General features: G+C 36.0%; 1 protein-coding gene across 38 annotated transcripts in view; it reads right to left on the bottom strand.

Annotated features, from left to right (window-relative positions):
* The window catches only part of SOX6 (SRY-box transcription factor 6), a 473,353-nt gene that overhangs the window by 295,903 nt on the left and 164,136 nt on the right, over positions 1-13,314 (bottom strand). Inside the window, exon 2 of one of the 38 annotated variants that reach the window (XM_032799229.2) lies at positions 8,440-8,544. The exons of 36 other annotated variants lie outside the window; for them this stretch is intronic. Coding sequence is in view for 1 of the 2 variants with exons in the window: in XM_075065124.1 (XP_074921225.1) it covers positions 297-310 (14 nt within the window). In the remaining variant the exon portion in view is untranslated. Of the gene's footprint in view, positions 1-296; positions 319-8,439; positions 8,545-13,314 lie in introns of those variants that run through there. One more of the 38 variants, XM_075065124.1, reaches the window with a different exon arrangement.

Genomic DNA, 13,314 nt, shown 5'->3' with positions numbered 1-13,314 from the left:
AAGCCCAGAACATTTCAGTTTTGTGACAAAGGGCTCCAAATGAAACATCGTATTGACTTATCCTGTGTCATCCCATTTACACACACTTGTAAGATGATATCATTTTCTCCCGCCTTAATAGAATGATGACTCTTCTGTACATGTATATTCTGTTAAATGTGTCTATGGGCCCAGTCCACTAAACTTTTACTCCCATGAACAGTCCTACAGCCTTCAGTTGACTTCTATGGGATTACTTGCGTAAATAAGGAGTACCCATATGAATGAGGGTTTGCATGATTGGATCCATTGCTTACTTTGTCCCTTGCATGTGGAATTTGTTTTCTTCACAGATGAGACTTTCTAAGTCATTAGCCAAGCTGTTCCAAAAAAGTACTATGATTTGTTTGTTTAAAGCTTTATCATCTCTGAACTGGTTTTAAATTGCATCCAGTTTTACCTTTTGGAAAGGGCTCTGAGATATTCACTTGAAGGGTGCTATAAAACTGTAAGTGGCTTATTGAACGAATGACTGATAATGTATGATTAGTCTTGAGGCAATCTTCTGCAGTTTGACTTAAGTGCCTGAAATAATTATATTTCCATCTTTATTAGATATTGAATATAAGATACAAAGCATTTGAAAGAATTCAGTTAAATCTGAGTGTCAAGTTGTAATAAATAAGTATATTTATTTAAAAGGGCATTTTCCTAATAATAACTTCTTAATGCCATTCTATATGCAAACAGTTTTATGTTACTTAAATTAAAATGTAAATTATTTCAATTCAAAATTTTAAACCACTTTTTAAAAATTTCTAGTGAAAATAACCACACCTGTCAAAGCAGACATCTAAAATATATTAGATTTTTTTTTTTTACAGTTTTTAGTAACTTTATAATATCTGTAATACTGAAATTGCTTTGGAACTAAGGAATAAGATCTCCACCTTAATTGCTCTTTAGCAATAATTGATTTCATACCATTTCTTTAAAAATGCACAAATCAGTTAACATAGGAAACCACATGAGCATTTTTCAAATTAGCAAATCATTAACTCGCTAGTACTGTTTCTACAGACAAATAAATACTGATTAAAGGGTCTGGAAATCTGAGACTAACAGTTAAATTTACAAATGTGTCACATGCTTTCATGAATATTACAGTGAAGGAAATATCAAGTGCAAAGAAAAATAATTAAGTTAATTCCAATTTAAACAGTACTTTTTATGTAGCAGCCCATGTTTCACATAGGATTTAACAGCTAATGCTAAATTTCTCACAATTAATGAGGGGGCTCAGATTTAGTATTCTACAGTGAAAAAAATTAATATAGGAACAGCTAATCTAATTATGCACAGTTCTAAATAAAAGTATTACAAGCTTTTGAAGTGCTTTGATACATATTAAAATGCTGACACCTATTTAGAATAACCATTCTATAAATAATGATAATCCTGCCTCAACTTGATACTAGTGGTGGGGGAGGGGATAAAGGTTTCCATTTCCTTTAAGAGTATTAAAGTTGTCAATGAGTAGAACTGAGTGAATATAACATTCATACTCCACTAAATAATACATGTTTATGGTGCACATAACAAGCGAAGAGTTCAGAAACTATTAGTGTGACAGGTATTTCAAGAGGTCCTGGTTCATAGTTACTGTGACCTAAAATAATGAAAAGGTTAAGATATATTGAGAGATTTAGTTCTATATTTCTGATTACAATCATCACGTTAATTTACTCATTCGCATGACAACATAATAAATTTACTATGGTTTCATACAATTTATAAACTGTGCATTTAAAACTGAAAGTCACAATTTGCATTTAAAAGTGAAAGTCACAAACTGCATTGACTTCACTCCTTATAAAACACCATTCTTGTTATAAAATGAACTGGTTTCCTCCAATAGCACTTGCTAGGGTTATTTTTTCAGTATAAATTAATCTTGACACAAAACCAGAAATGAAAATGTCTCTTAAGAATAATTTAAGTACAAATTGCACCAATGAATAATAGTGCACAATCTTAATTAAAAACAACTGCAGCTGTGAAAATAGGCTAAATCTGTCCAAAGCTATGAGTTGGCTTTAAAGGCTGGTTTGTTAGGGAGTGTTTTCTTAAGGAAGGCTGGGCCCCCAGTCTTAATCAGCCAATAAATTATTTCCTGCAATTACATTAAATAGAAAATTATCTTCAAATTGGGAATGTTAATTGAAAATCAAAATTCAGAGTGAAGTTTAGAAATTACATGCTGAATATAATTAGTCTAGAAAGGCTTCACCTCTATTTCATAAATAGGCTTTTGGTAATTCCTCAAGTGACCATTCACTAAAGCTACCTACTTGTAATATAGTATAGTAGAAAAAAAAATTCTGTTATTATATAAATATCTGCATTTCTCTCATATATATATATATATATATACACACACACACACAAATATTATAGTTAATTTAAGTTAATTCTTTATAGAAAGGGAGAGAATGTACCACCCCTAAAATATGCTAACACAGATACAGTCCTACATACCTATAGCCACCAACCCCTCCCTGCAAGTTTAATTTACCTTCTTCTGCACTATATTAAACAGGAATACTCAGGTGTAAGAGCCAATTCCTGCCAGCCCGATCCATGGCAAACTCCTGTTTACCTCAGTAGGAGTTCTGCACATGGAAGACTGCGAGATCAGGCTCTAACCAAAGGCTGAATTTAACCCGTAATTTCCAAGGAGTATGATCAAATACTCCCACTGAAATAGCCCATCAGATAAATCCTTAGTTATTGTCCCATTAATCCACAAAACAAGCTGCTCCGCTAAAATAAATGTTGAAAAATATTATGGGTAGCTTATTTTTAACTATTAATAATTTTGCAATTTTAAACTTAAAATATTCAAAACTAACTTACCATAGTCCTTAATAAGGGTTATCATTTCAGTAGTAAAAATTAATTAGACATGTAAAAGGTGTCTCAATGTTGCTAATTTCCATTTTACCTTATTTTATTTTTGCTCTGTTATAAATTAAAATCAGTCAAATGATTTTTTTTAATTTCTGTTCAAAAAAAGTCTCCCTAGTTATAACCCCTGAAAACAGGGGTTTATAATGGAAGTGCTGACACAACCCTAACTAAAGCAGCGCAAATGGTGCCGCTATAATACACAAAATCAAGTTCTATTATTCTAAACTATCCTCGCTCGTAGGGTTTTTCTTTACTGTGCTCCTAGCCAAACTGCTGAAGCATGAAAAATTTAAATGCAATCAAGTGGGTCCAATTCTACTTTACTAGAACAAGTGTCTATAGTGGTACAATCTTAAAACGAGATGCAACAGATTTGTTTGGTGCTTTTCTTCTTTATTTTTTTTAACTGTTTATTTATAATACTGTGCAGTGGAGATAAAATAAGAGGAAATTACACTCACATGATATCAGTGTATCAACTATACAGCACACATTATAATCAGAGAGAAAAAAATATTCTCACACTGGTAAAATTGACTGGTTAGCACAATTATCAACAAGGCAAACAAAATACCTACAGGATTTGAGAAAGATAGGTATGAATCTAGAATCATTTATCTGAAGTCCATTCCCCTATTCAGCTTTCCTAATTTGGGTTAAACAAACACAGGTTTGGGTTTTACAAAACCGAAACAAGACACATCTCACTTTCAAACTGAGACGGACAAAAGTGGAACCATATAGCCAAACCTCAGTGAAGTTGAGGAAATGGGAAGGGTAGGTAAATCGGGATGCCAATTTCAACCAGCCTTGGTTTCCATGTTGTAAAGCCAAAATCCCAAGCGTGAGTCTGCGCCGCTCCTGTATTTAATTTAAAATGTATAAGCCTTAACTTTTACCCCGAGAAGAATTTGCCTGTCCTCTAATGGAGCCTGGCAGTCTGTCATTCTATACAAACATCACATATTTCCTTCTTCCTAAAGGTAATGCTTGTCACCCTTTCCCAAAACTACAAATGATTATAGAAACTTTTCATCTAAGGCTTTTCTATGGCCTGAAGTTCTTCAAATGATTTAAAGCTGCTTCCTTTAAATAACTAGGTGGCATGCCTAATACCAAAGGCATGTGATGTCTAAAACTGTCCATCCATTACTCACAGAAGGACCAAATGAAATGCTCCAGGGGAAATTAGGGATCAATTTTGGGTCCTAGCCAGGGGATATTTAAACCCAAATTACACAGCATTAACTCACAGACAACAATAATGTGAGAGCCTAGTCACAATTTAAGAATACCTAAACCATCTGATAACAATGAGTTATATGACAAGGGACACTTGTGGCTGACCATAGATTGCAATGGAATCTTAAGGCTGGTTTGTCCCACCCCATCAAAGCATTCAAAAAGCTAAGTCTATAATCCCAATAGTATAGACGCAAGCTTTTGACAATGCCATGCCTCCTCTTCTTAAAGATGGCCATCCTTATTTCCTCCCCAAAAAACCCAGTTTATCAACGCCCTTAATAACACGTTTAACTTTAAGCATCAAGTAGTCCAAGTGACTTCAAATTGGATTGCTCACCTACTTACAGTCAAGCAGATGCTTAAGTGCTTTCATGAATCAAATGAATGAAACAAATGAATTCTAAAAGAAATATTTTTCAGAAGACCTCAATAAAATTTAAATTAAAAGAACCATTTTTCCTTCTAACTTTTCACAAGAACTTCATGAAAGATGTTCATGAAAGATGTTACTCAGTTAAGCCTGGAGAGTGAAGTCCTCTCTCTCCACGAGGGCAGCAGAAATGGAAGTTTCTCCCATCCTTGTCAAATCTTACCCAAAGAGCCTTCTGCTACAGATCGACACCCACATCCATGATTGTGCTGCTCCTGGTTGCTTGCCCTCCTGTTCTCCCTCCCCGTGGCAGGCTCCAGCACCCTATGGAGGTAGGCCCTACATGGAACTTAAGAGTCAAATCATGAGTCCTTAGGCCTCCTCCTAAACTCAAGGCCTGCATCCATGAATCATGCCTTAACAGCTGATCACTTCTTATATCTGTGCAATCCCACCAATATCAACTATAGGCCAGATCCTAAACTGGGGTAAACTAACAGAACTCCAGTGAAGTTACTGGAGCTTCAACGATTATTCCAGCTGAGGAACTGGCTCAGACTACTGTAAACACACAGGGAAATTATCACTATTTGCCTTTGCTGTGGAAGGATCCCAATTTCTAGTTATGGGAGCATTCAAATATGAGTTAAAGAAAAATGAAAATATTGTGCCAATAGCCAAATCATTTTGCAGCTCTGCTCCTGTAAAACAAAGTTATGTAGACATAACTCAGCAACATAATTCATTGTTTATCTAATGCTGTAATCCGTCTGTCATGTAAGAATAAACAGCTATTTCCTAAAATTATAAAGTCCCACAGCTGATTGCAAAGAGCATTAGTAACAGGAATGAGCAGTAACTAAAATACTCACTACACTTGAAGCCCCACATTCCTACGTGTGTCCCTACATACAAAACCTACATGGAGTTAGACTGATGACACATCAGCATCGGTGAGAATGAGAAGAGAGTGTGAGCTGTGCATAGGACTGAAAGCCAGTACTCCTGAATTCTACCCCTGGATCTGCCATTGAGGTCCAGTGCGGCCTTGGGCAAATCAATTAATCAGTCTCTCAGTTTTCCCAATCCCTACCTCAGAGGGGGTTGTGAGGATTAGCTAGATGTTTGTAAAGCACCCTGAAGATTAACAGTGTTAAATTGATTCATGAGAAAGGTCATTCCAGGAATTGCATTGGGAATAAGAGAGGAGGAAAGAAATAGATTAAAGGAATGGCAGTGAACAACATTAATTGTAGCACCAAGATTCCAGCTAAGATAAACATCGAGCTAAGTGATATAAATGCAGCCTCCACAATACACACATTAAGGTATACCCACCTTTCTATTTACAAACCAGACAAATTACTCGTTACTAGAAATAGCCTGAATCACAAAATTTGATTCCATATCCACTTTCCCAAAACTAAGGAGCATTAAGATCTGGTCTCATCTCTACTTCATTCTCTCAAATGTAAAATATAGTATTTGCACAGCTTGTTGAATGATGCAAAAGTATTTAAAAAAAAAAAGACTGCCATTCACCTTTTGCCATTGTTCATAATTATACTGACAGGGCAGTCAGGTACGTTCCCTGGGGGTTAGACTAGATGACCCTTGTGGTCCCTTCTAAACCTATGATTCTGTGTAAAATATTAGACTTTAAAAATGATTCTGTCTCTTTATCTGACTGTCAAAACCATTAAAATGAACTAAAAAAACCACACCGTACAACCCCTGCAGACTTAATGGTGAAAATCCTATGCAAGCTATTTCTGGTAGGTGAAATGTTCCTCTTTCTTTATTCAGTATTAGTATTTTTCACTGAGAATATGCAGCCCCACTCACACAGAACACAGTGAAGGGCAGTGGAATACAGGATAATGACTTAGTACCCGAGATGTGTTCTTCTCAAGTCACAAAAGTTAATATTTTCTACAGTTTATTTTTAGCTGACAATATTGCTGTCACTTTATTTATACAGCTTAAGACTGTTCTTTGGACTGGAGCTCATATGCCCTGGAATGCTTTGACTCATGAATTGTTTCTCCTGATAATGTTACATCACGCAACCACCTCTGTTTAATTGGTTAGTATTAGCTTCTCTGTGGTGACTGTGAGGACTTTAAAGTCCTATGACTGTGACATGTGTCTCTGGATATCCAATTTCCTACTGTTGCAAAAAAAAAATCTGACTTCAAACAATCTTTACCAACGACCTTCCAACATGTGAACAATAGTGAGTGTACCAGCAACTTATCCATCGTAACTTGTTAGAATTTGTTGCTTCAGGCAGCAAGTAATAGAACATACATTTTAATAAAAGTATCCCATTAACAATAAGATTAAAAAACAATGGTTGCTATAAATAAGCATTAAGTCGCAGAGTTTTATGGAAAAGAATGCTTAATTGTTTATCTAAAAGACTGCATAAATGGTTTGATAAAGGATGCCTAAAAATACTTGGAGGAATTTATTTCAACATGTTTAGACTTTGAGTCATCAATTCACATAAAAAACAGAAATAGCTTTTTACCCTAAGAAAACTAATAACGTTCTTGTTTTAATAATTTGAAATCTGCAACTCAGTACTTCAACCTGTAATGCAGAAGATCCTAACAGGTTGTTAATTAAAACCTTCTGATACTTTACAGGGTATATGCTATATTGGTAACATATAGGATAGATATGTTATAGTGGTATAAATACAATGTCTTTGTATATTTTCATCCTACAATCAATTTTCAGTAGCTGCACAGGACACCACAAAATATAGTAAAGTTAGTCACAGAGTTGCAAAAACAAAAGCTGATGTTCCATGACTCAGTGCCACTCAACACAGAATTGAGTGATACACATTATCTACAATCAGATTTTCCCCCCAATATTTTTGAGGCTCACTTCTAAGCTAAATACAGCATTTCTGTAATTCATCTTCTTTTCAGATAATGAAACAAAGTCTCAATTTCAGGCTCATCTGTAGTCAGTTTGCACTAAACCACCTAATTATTATGTGGCTATAACAAGAAACAATGTTTCTGCAGTTCAGTAACAGATAATCTTCTTAATGAAAACCTTACAATACAAGACTAAAAAACATTTCTAGCAGGCAAAGTATTTCTGATTCAGTAAAGGTTATGCAAGCATCAAAGCAGTTAAATATAGGTGCCAAACCACATTGCCAGGAGCTCTTAGTACTGTGAGGTAGTGTTACCTGACAGCTTGGTGAATATAAAATTACTTGTTTCTCCAACTGAAGACAATCAAATTGTCACCTTCCATTGTAATAATGCACAACTAGACATCAGCAAAGTGCAAACATAATTACCAGGAAGAAAACAAAACAAACAAAAACAAAAATATCAAATCTAAATTTCTCTTACGGGTAAATTCGAAAGGCTACTCAAAAAAGGGAGTTCATTTTAATACCAAATACTATGGTGCAACCCTCCTATTATTTAGCAATAAGATTTATAAGTCTTGCATTAAGTGAAAATGAAAAACAGCAGAAGGATAAATATATAAAAAGCATAAATACTAGTAAGAACCATCTCAGTGTCTCACATATGTACATATAAAATATTACACTAGTGCCCTGGTGCGCCTCCACAGATAAGTGTGCATCTGCTGCATTACTGTTATTATAAACGTCTATATCCAGGGGTTATCTCTAACTCATAAAAAAGAACTCCAGACTGGAACCTGGAATGCATTGATTCAAATGACAAGCAAATTGCTTTTAGAACTAAAAAACAACTTTCAGTTTCAGCTTGAAATTCCACAGATCGTTAATCTACAATGGGTATAAGTGATGTTCAAAATTTTAAGAATTTGAAGGGCAGGGTTTTGGAATGGTAGGTTAGTTCATATGAACTAACATTTTCCACACAAATGCTTGAGGGTGTTCAGTATCTGGAATGTTTCTCCAGCAGTGATATCTGCATTTTGACAAGAGAGATCATCATGAATGGTTTCACGGTGATCTATGAAATCAAAGACTGAGTTTTAAAGATACTGTAGCTATGGACATGCTATGCCACACAAAATAGTGCCTTTTTAGGATTTACACATTACAAAGTTCCTTAGCATTTATTCATAAAACGTGATTTATTTTTAAAAACTGAGCCTTGGAAAATCTGCATTACATAGTGTTATGAGTCATATTTATAAACTGCATATGTATTGATAAATATTCAGCACCCTTAAATACGTATTGATATGATACCCTACAATCTAGTGCATAAGTCCAACTTTTTTAAAGTCTTCTGACACAAGCAATCTCGTGTTTTCAGCAATGCTAGGGGAATCACAAAAACTAAAAAAGAACCAAAGAAATGCAAAGCTGACACTCCATCTTCAGCAATAGGCTTTGTCTAGTTGCAAGAATGGAGGAGAGAACACAAAGAGCTCCTTTCCCCACCTTGCACTCCTGCACAGGGGCCAGACAAAGCCTAGCACTTGTGCACAGAGAAGACGCAAACACTGCTCCAGACTAGCACAGAAATTGGTGTTAGCCTCCCAAAAGAGCGTGGAGAGAAGGGCGTGGTCCTGCTCCTATATACACCAGCAAGCAGAGCTGCCCCCAAGTCCTGTAGCCAGTCTCAGGCCCAAAGTCTCCAGGAGCTCCAGATGGATCTCTACACCCTTTTCCCTCCCAACAATATTGCAAGGACATGTCTTAAAGAGAAAATCTAGCCCCTAATTTGAACCGCTGAGCCCAAGACTTAGATAGTACATATCATACAACATGGAAAGTTCCTCCTCTTCACTGTGTGGGTGTATATCTCTCCACAGTTAAGAGGTTCACCTGCACATGTGAGCACTGCAGCTGATATCTGATAATACAGCATTACTTTCAAAGGACAGTGCGGCACCCTGAGGAATATTCAAGGAGCTACACAGGAAGATGTGGGGACAGTAAGTCCACTACATTCTTAAAGCGACAGCACTTTGCACATAAATTCATGAATGAGCATTTTACCCTTCAATAAGCAACAAGAAATAAGTCTAAAATGTCAGACTTTGATTTGATTTTGTGACTTTCATGAGTTTGTTTTCGTTACAACTCTTATTTTTCTAAAGCCAGCTCATGTGTGTAACAAGATAGTGTTGTGCATAGTTTCCTTGTTCTGAACTGGTACCTACACAGTACAATACCCTACATGCATACAGAATTGTTCATCTTGCAGGATCTGAAAATGTATTTACAGAGCATGTACAGGAATCACTTCATTCACTAGTGAACAGCAACTACCCCAAGGGTAGAAGGCCTCAGCAGTGCTTTAGGTGTGGGTTATGAAGAATGATGGGCAGCTGAAACTTCAGGGGGAGTTTTAAGCTGGCAAAATGTAACTGCTTGATTGGCAATTTGGCCTAGAAGAATACTGGGACAAACCCCTCTAACACTTATGCAGAAAAATATGCAGTGCATTCTTCAATGATCACAAACAGACAGGCTCCTCGATGTATGTGGACAATAAAAAGACCAGTTTCTAATTATATTTTAGGTGAACAGATGAAAGCAACAGTTGAACAAGTTTGAACAGTTTGAAAGTTTCTGTAAAACGTTAAATAAATAACTAATTGTGTTCTCTGTAAATCAAAGGGACCAACTGCCATTAAAAAGGCATGAAAGATTTGAAGTTCAATTCACTGAAAGTTTCCTCATTTTTTGGACTAGATTTTAAGTATTTTTTCCTCTATCCTGACAAAGTATTTACTTTATTGTCGTTTTAACTACCCTTTATATCTAAAAATCTTTTTTTTCGTGGATTATAGAACAAACTAAAGCTACGATTTCTAACACTTTAAATAAACATTTAGTACGACTAAGAAAATAAATAATTGTCTTTGTTTTTAATTATTTTAATTTATTTTTAAACTAGTGCCCCAATGTAAACATGAATGTCGTTTTAAAAAGGATTTTATTGGAATGTGTGAGTTAGGCATTTGAAAACATCACAGAATGTTAATGTTAGCATCCTGTAGACTCACAGGTAGAACCTAAATTGTTCAGTCATTCAATTTAGTGAGATCAGCTAGAGTACAGCTTCTGTGTAGGGCACAATAATGCTGTTAATTGCATCAACTGCAAAAGAAGCTTAGTACTTTCCCCATACTTAAGGTTCAACCCTACAAATTGCCAAACACCTCCTGCGAAGGACTGTGAACCCTCAATTTCCACTGATTTCAGTAGGAGTTGAAGGCACACAGCACCTTGCAGGATTGATCTGTAATTACTAGAAGAAAAGTGCAAAAGCAATCCTAAGGGGAAATGTGAATAATGATAAAATTATCAGTTGTTCCCCAACCCCAAATGTTCCATTACAATATTTTAAAAAATGCACTGAAATAAACATTACTAAGCATAGGGATGTATTAGAACAAAAAGGAAACCCAAATCCAGACAACTCCTGCACCAGAGCACCAAATAGGAGTTGTCTTCAGTGATCTGAAGTGCAGTTCTCTTCGGTGACAGTTTAAGAAGGGAAATATATATAACACTATATTTCCACTAATTCAAATTATTTTTTAAAATAACTCTTACCGTTACCATTTGAAATTCAATTAGTTCTTATACAACTGACTGCAGCTTGAGCACTGAAATGTTCTTTTATAGTGCGTGACGTGGTACATAACAGCTGAAATAAATAGCTCTCTATTGTGGTTTTCATCTCTGACTTGATTTTTCCTATGTTTTTAGGATACACCATATGATCTGTATTTGAAAATGAAGAATCCTAGTTTTCTCAACACTGTCAATTTTTGCTCAAGGCTATATGTTGTAACAGTTTCCTGGTTGTGTATATCGGTAATAATTTATCATAGTCTGGTGAACAATATATAATACGTGCTGCTGATTACTTCTAAAGACAAAATCTAATGGTTTCATTTACTCCTGTACATTTGTTGTGAACTATCTCATCAATTTAAAAGTAAGGCATTTTCTGTATAAAACATGGGATTTTAATGGCTTCGGTAGCAGTGTTGACATCCACACCGAAATTCATGAATGAGACACTCATTCTCCATGGGGTCTATAGGATAAAAAAGAGCCCTGCACTTATTTAAGGTATTGTGACACTCTGATAAAGAATTGTGACACGTTGACATCATGGGCCAAATCATCAGCTGGTATAAATCAAGGTCGCTGTATTGAAGTCAATGGGGCTTTTCTGATTTAGATCAGCTGAGGATCTGGCCTGTTGTATTTACACTGCACAGAGAATGTAATATTGGGCGATGATGTAATACAGCATTGCCAGGCATTGAATAAAAATCATCAGGTGAAGATGCAAACGTTACACCATCAGGATAGATCACATGGCACTATAATAATTTTTTCCCCACAGGGCAAAGATAAATATGAGACAACCTGAGGGGATGATGTGGAATCTGCATTTAGAATGGTAGAAGACTGGTGTATCCTCAATATCCTTTCAAATCATTCTCCTTTAATTTGTTCAAAATAATATCAGGCATAAGTTCTTGGAATGAGCATTTTCAAAAATAATCACAGCGACTCCTTTGATTAGTATCAGTGGCAATATTAAACAATCATTTTACAACCTGCTGTAAATTCTAATATAATTTTATTTTTAACTTAAAAGCTGAATTTTCACTGCTTTTCTTTAGTGAAATGGGGGAAGGGGTACGGCAGCTCCCATCAGAGAGAGTCATGTGGGACATCAAAATGTGTCAGCCTCCAGCACAGCATCCACAATTACTGAGCCACTAATAATGGACTCCCAACTTATGGACTCTGTGGAATTCTCTTCATGCAGTCAAAGTTCCATACAGGGGAAGTATGTGAAGACTGGGGAGGAGATGGCAAGATAAGGAGGGAGGTACATCCTTCTTCCAAATCCATATAAATCAGGCAGCAAAGATACTGCCTCAGCCTTTATTATTTTTTCTGCTGAGCCATCCTCTCCCCTCAGAGTCTTGGGAGCTGCTGCAGCGAAAGGAAGGCCACGGTATTGGGGCTGAGGTAAGGCAAGGGTGTTCTTATGCATGGTCTGGCCGCTCAAAGATGTGCCAGATTTGAGGATGAGCCCTGCTGCCTTTTCTGCAGAAGTGGACAAATCCTTATGTGGAGGGATCTGGGCCAATAACTTGCAGCTTACATAATAGCTTGTCTCCCAGGGATCCCAAAGTACGTTACAAACATTAACTGGTTAAATCTTTCAACTCTCCTGTGAGATAGATCCCCCATTTTAAAGATGGGGAAACTGAGGCACGGTGGCATTTAATTGGCCCAAGGAAACAAAAGACGTCAGTAGCAGAGGTGGTCTGTTCTAGTCATTATAAACTACCCTCAAAAGGCGTACCTTGCAGTGAATAATGAATCTCCAAACACCTTATAATACTGTACAACTGAACAAGCACTTTTACATTAGGAAAAAAACTTTCCATATAATAATTTATATCAGAGAGTAGAGATATGAAGTCATATTTATCGCTACATCTTAGTCATTATCAATTTACTATACCATGTCGCATGTGGTGGGAGGCAGGAGGAGTTGTTTGTCGACAATGAAATAGTGAATTCCTACAAAACATGACCGTGCTCCACATGCAGCTAGTGATTAAAGTGATTTGAAACTGAAAGCTCACACACCCAAGATAAACATAACATTAAATACAAGCTGATAAAAATTGCTAGGGATGCAAAGTCAGCATCAGCTTAAAAAAAAGTATTGTATAATGAAAAACAATGTCTTTTACTCTGACAATCCAAGATCCAGAATGGA

The sequence above is a fragment of the Chelonoidis abingdonii genome, chromosome 4, assembly GCF_003597395.2.
Source record: "Chelonoidis abingdonii isolate Lonesome George chromosome 4, CheloAbing_2.0, whole genome shotgun sequence".
Taxonomy (NCBI): domain Eukaryota; kingdom Metazoa; phylum Chordata; order Testudines; family Testudinidae; genus Chelonoidis; species Chelonoidis abingdonii.
The sequence above is the reverse complement of the archived record's forward strand: the minus strand, read 5'-3'. Positions and strand labels throughout refer to the sequence as shown.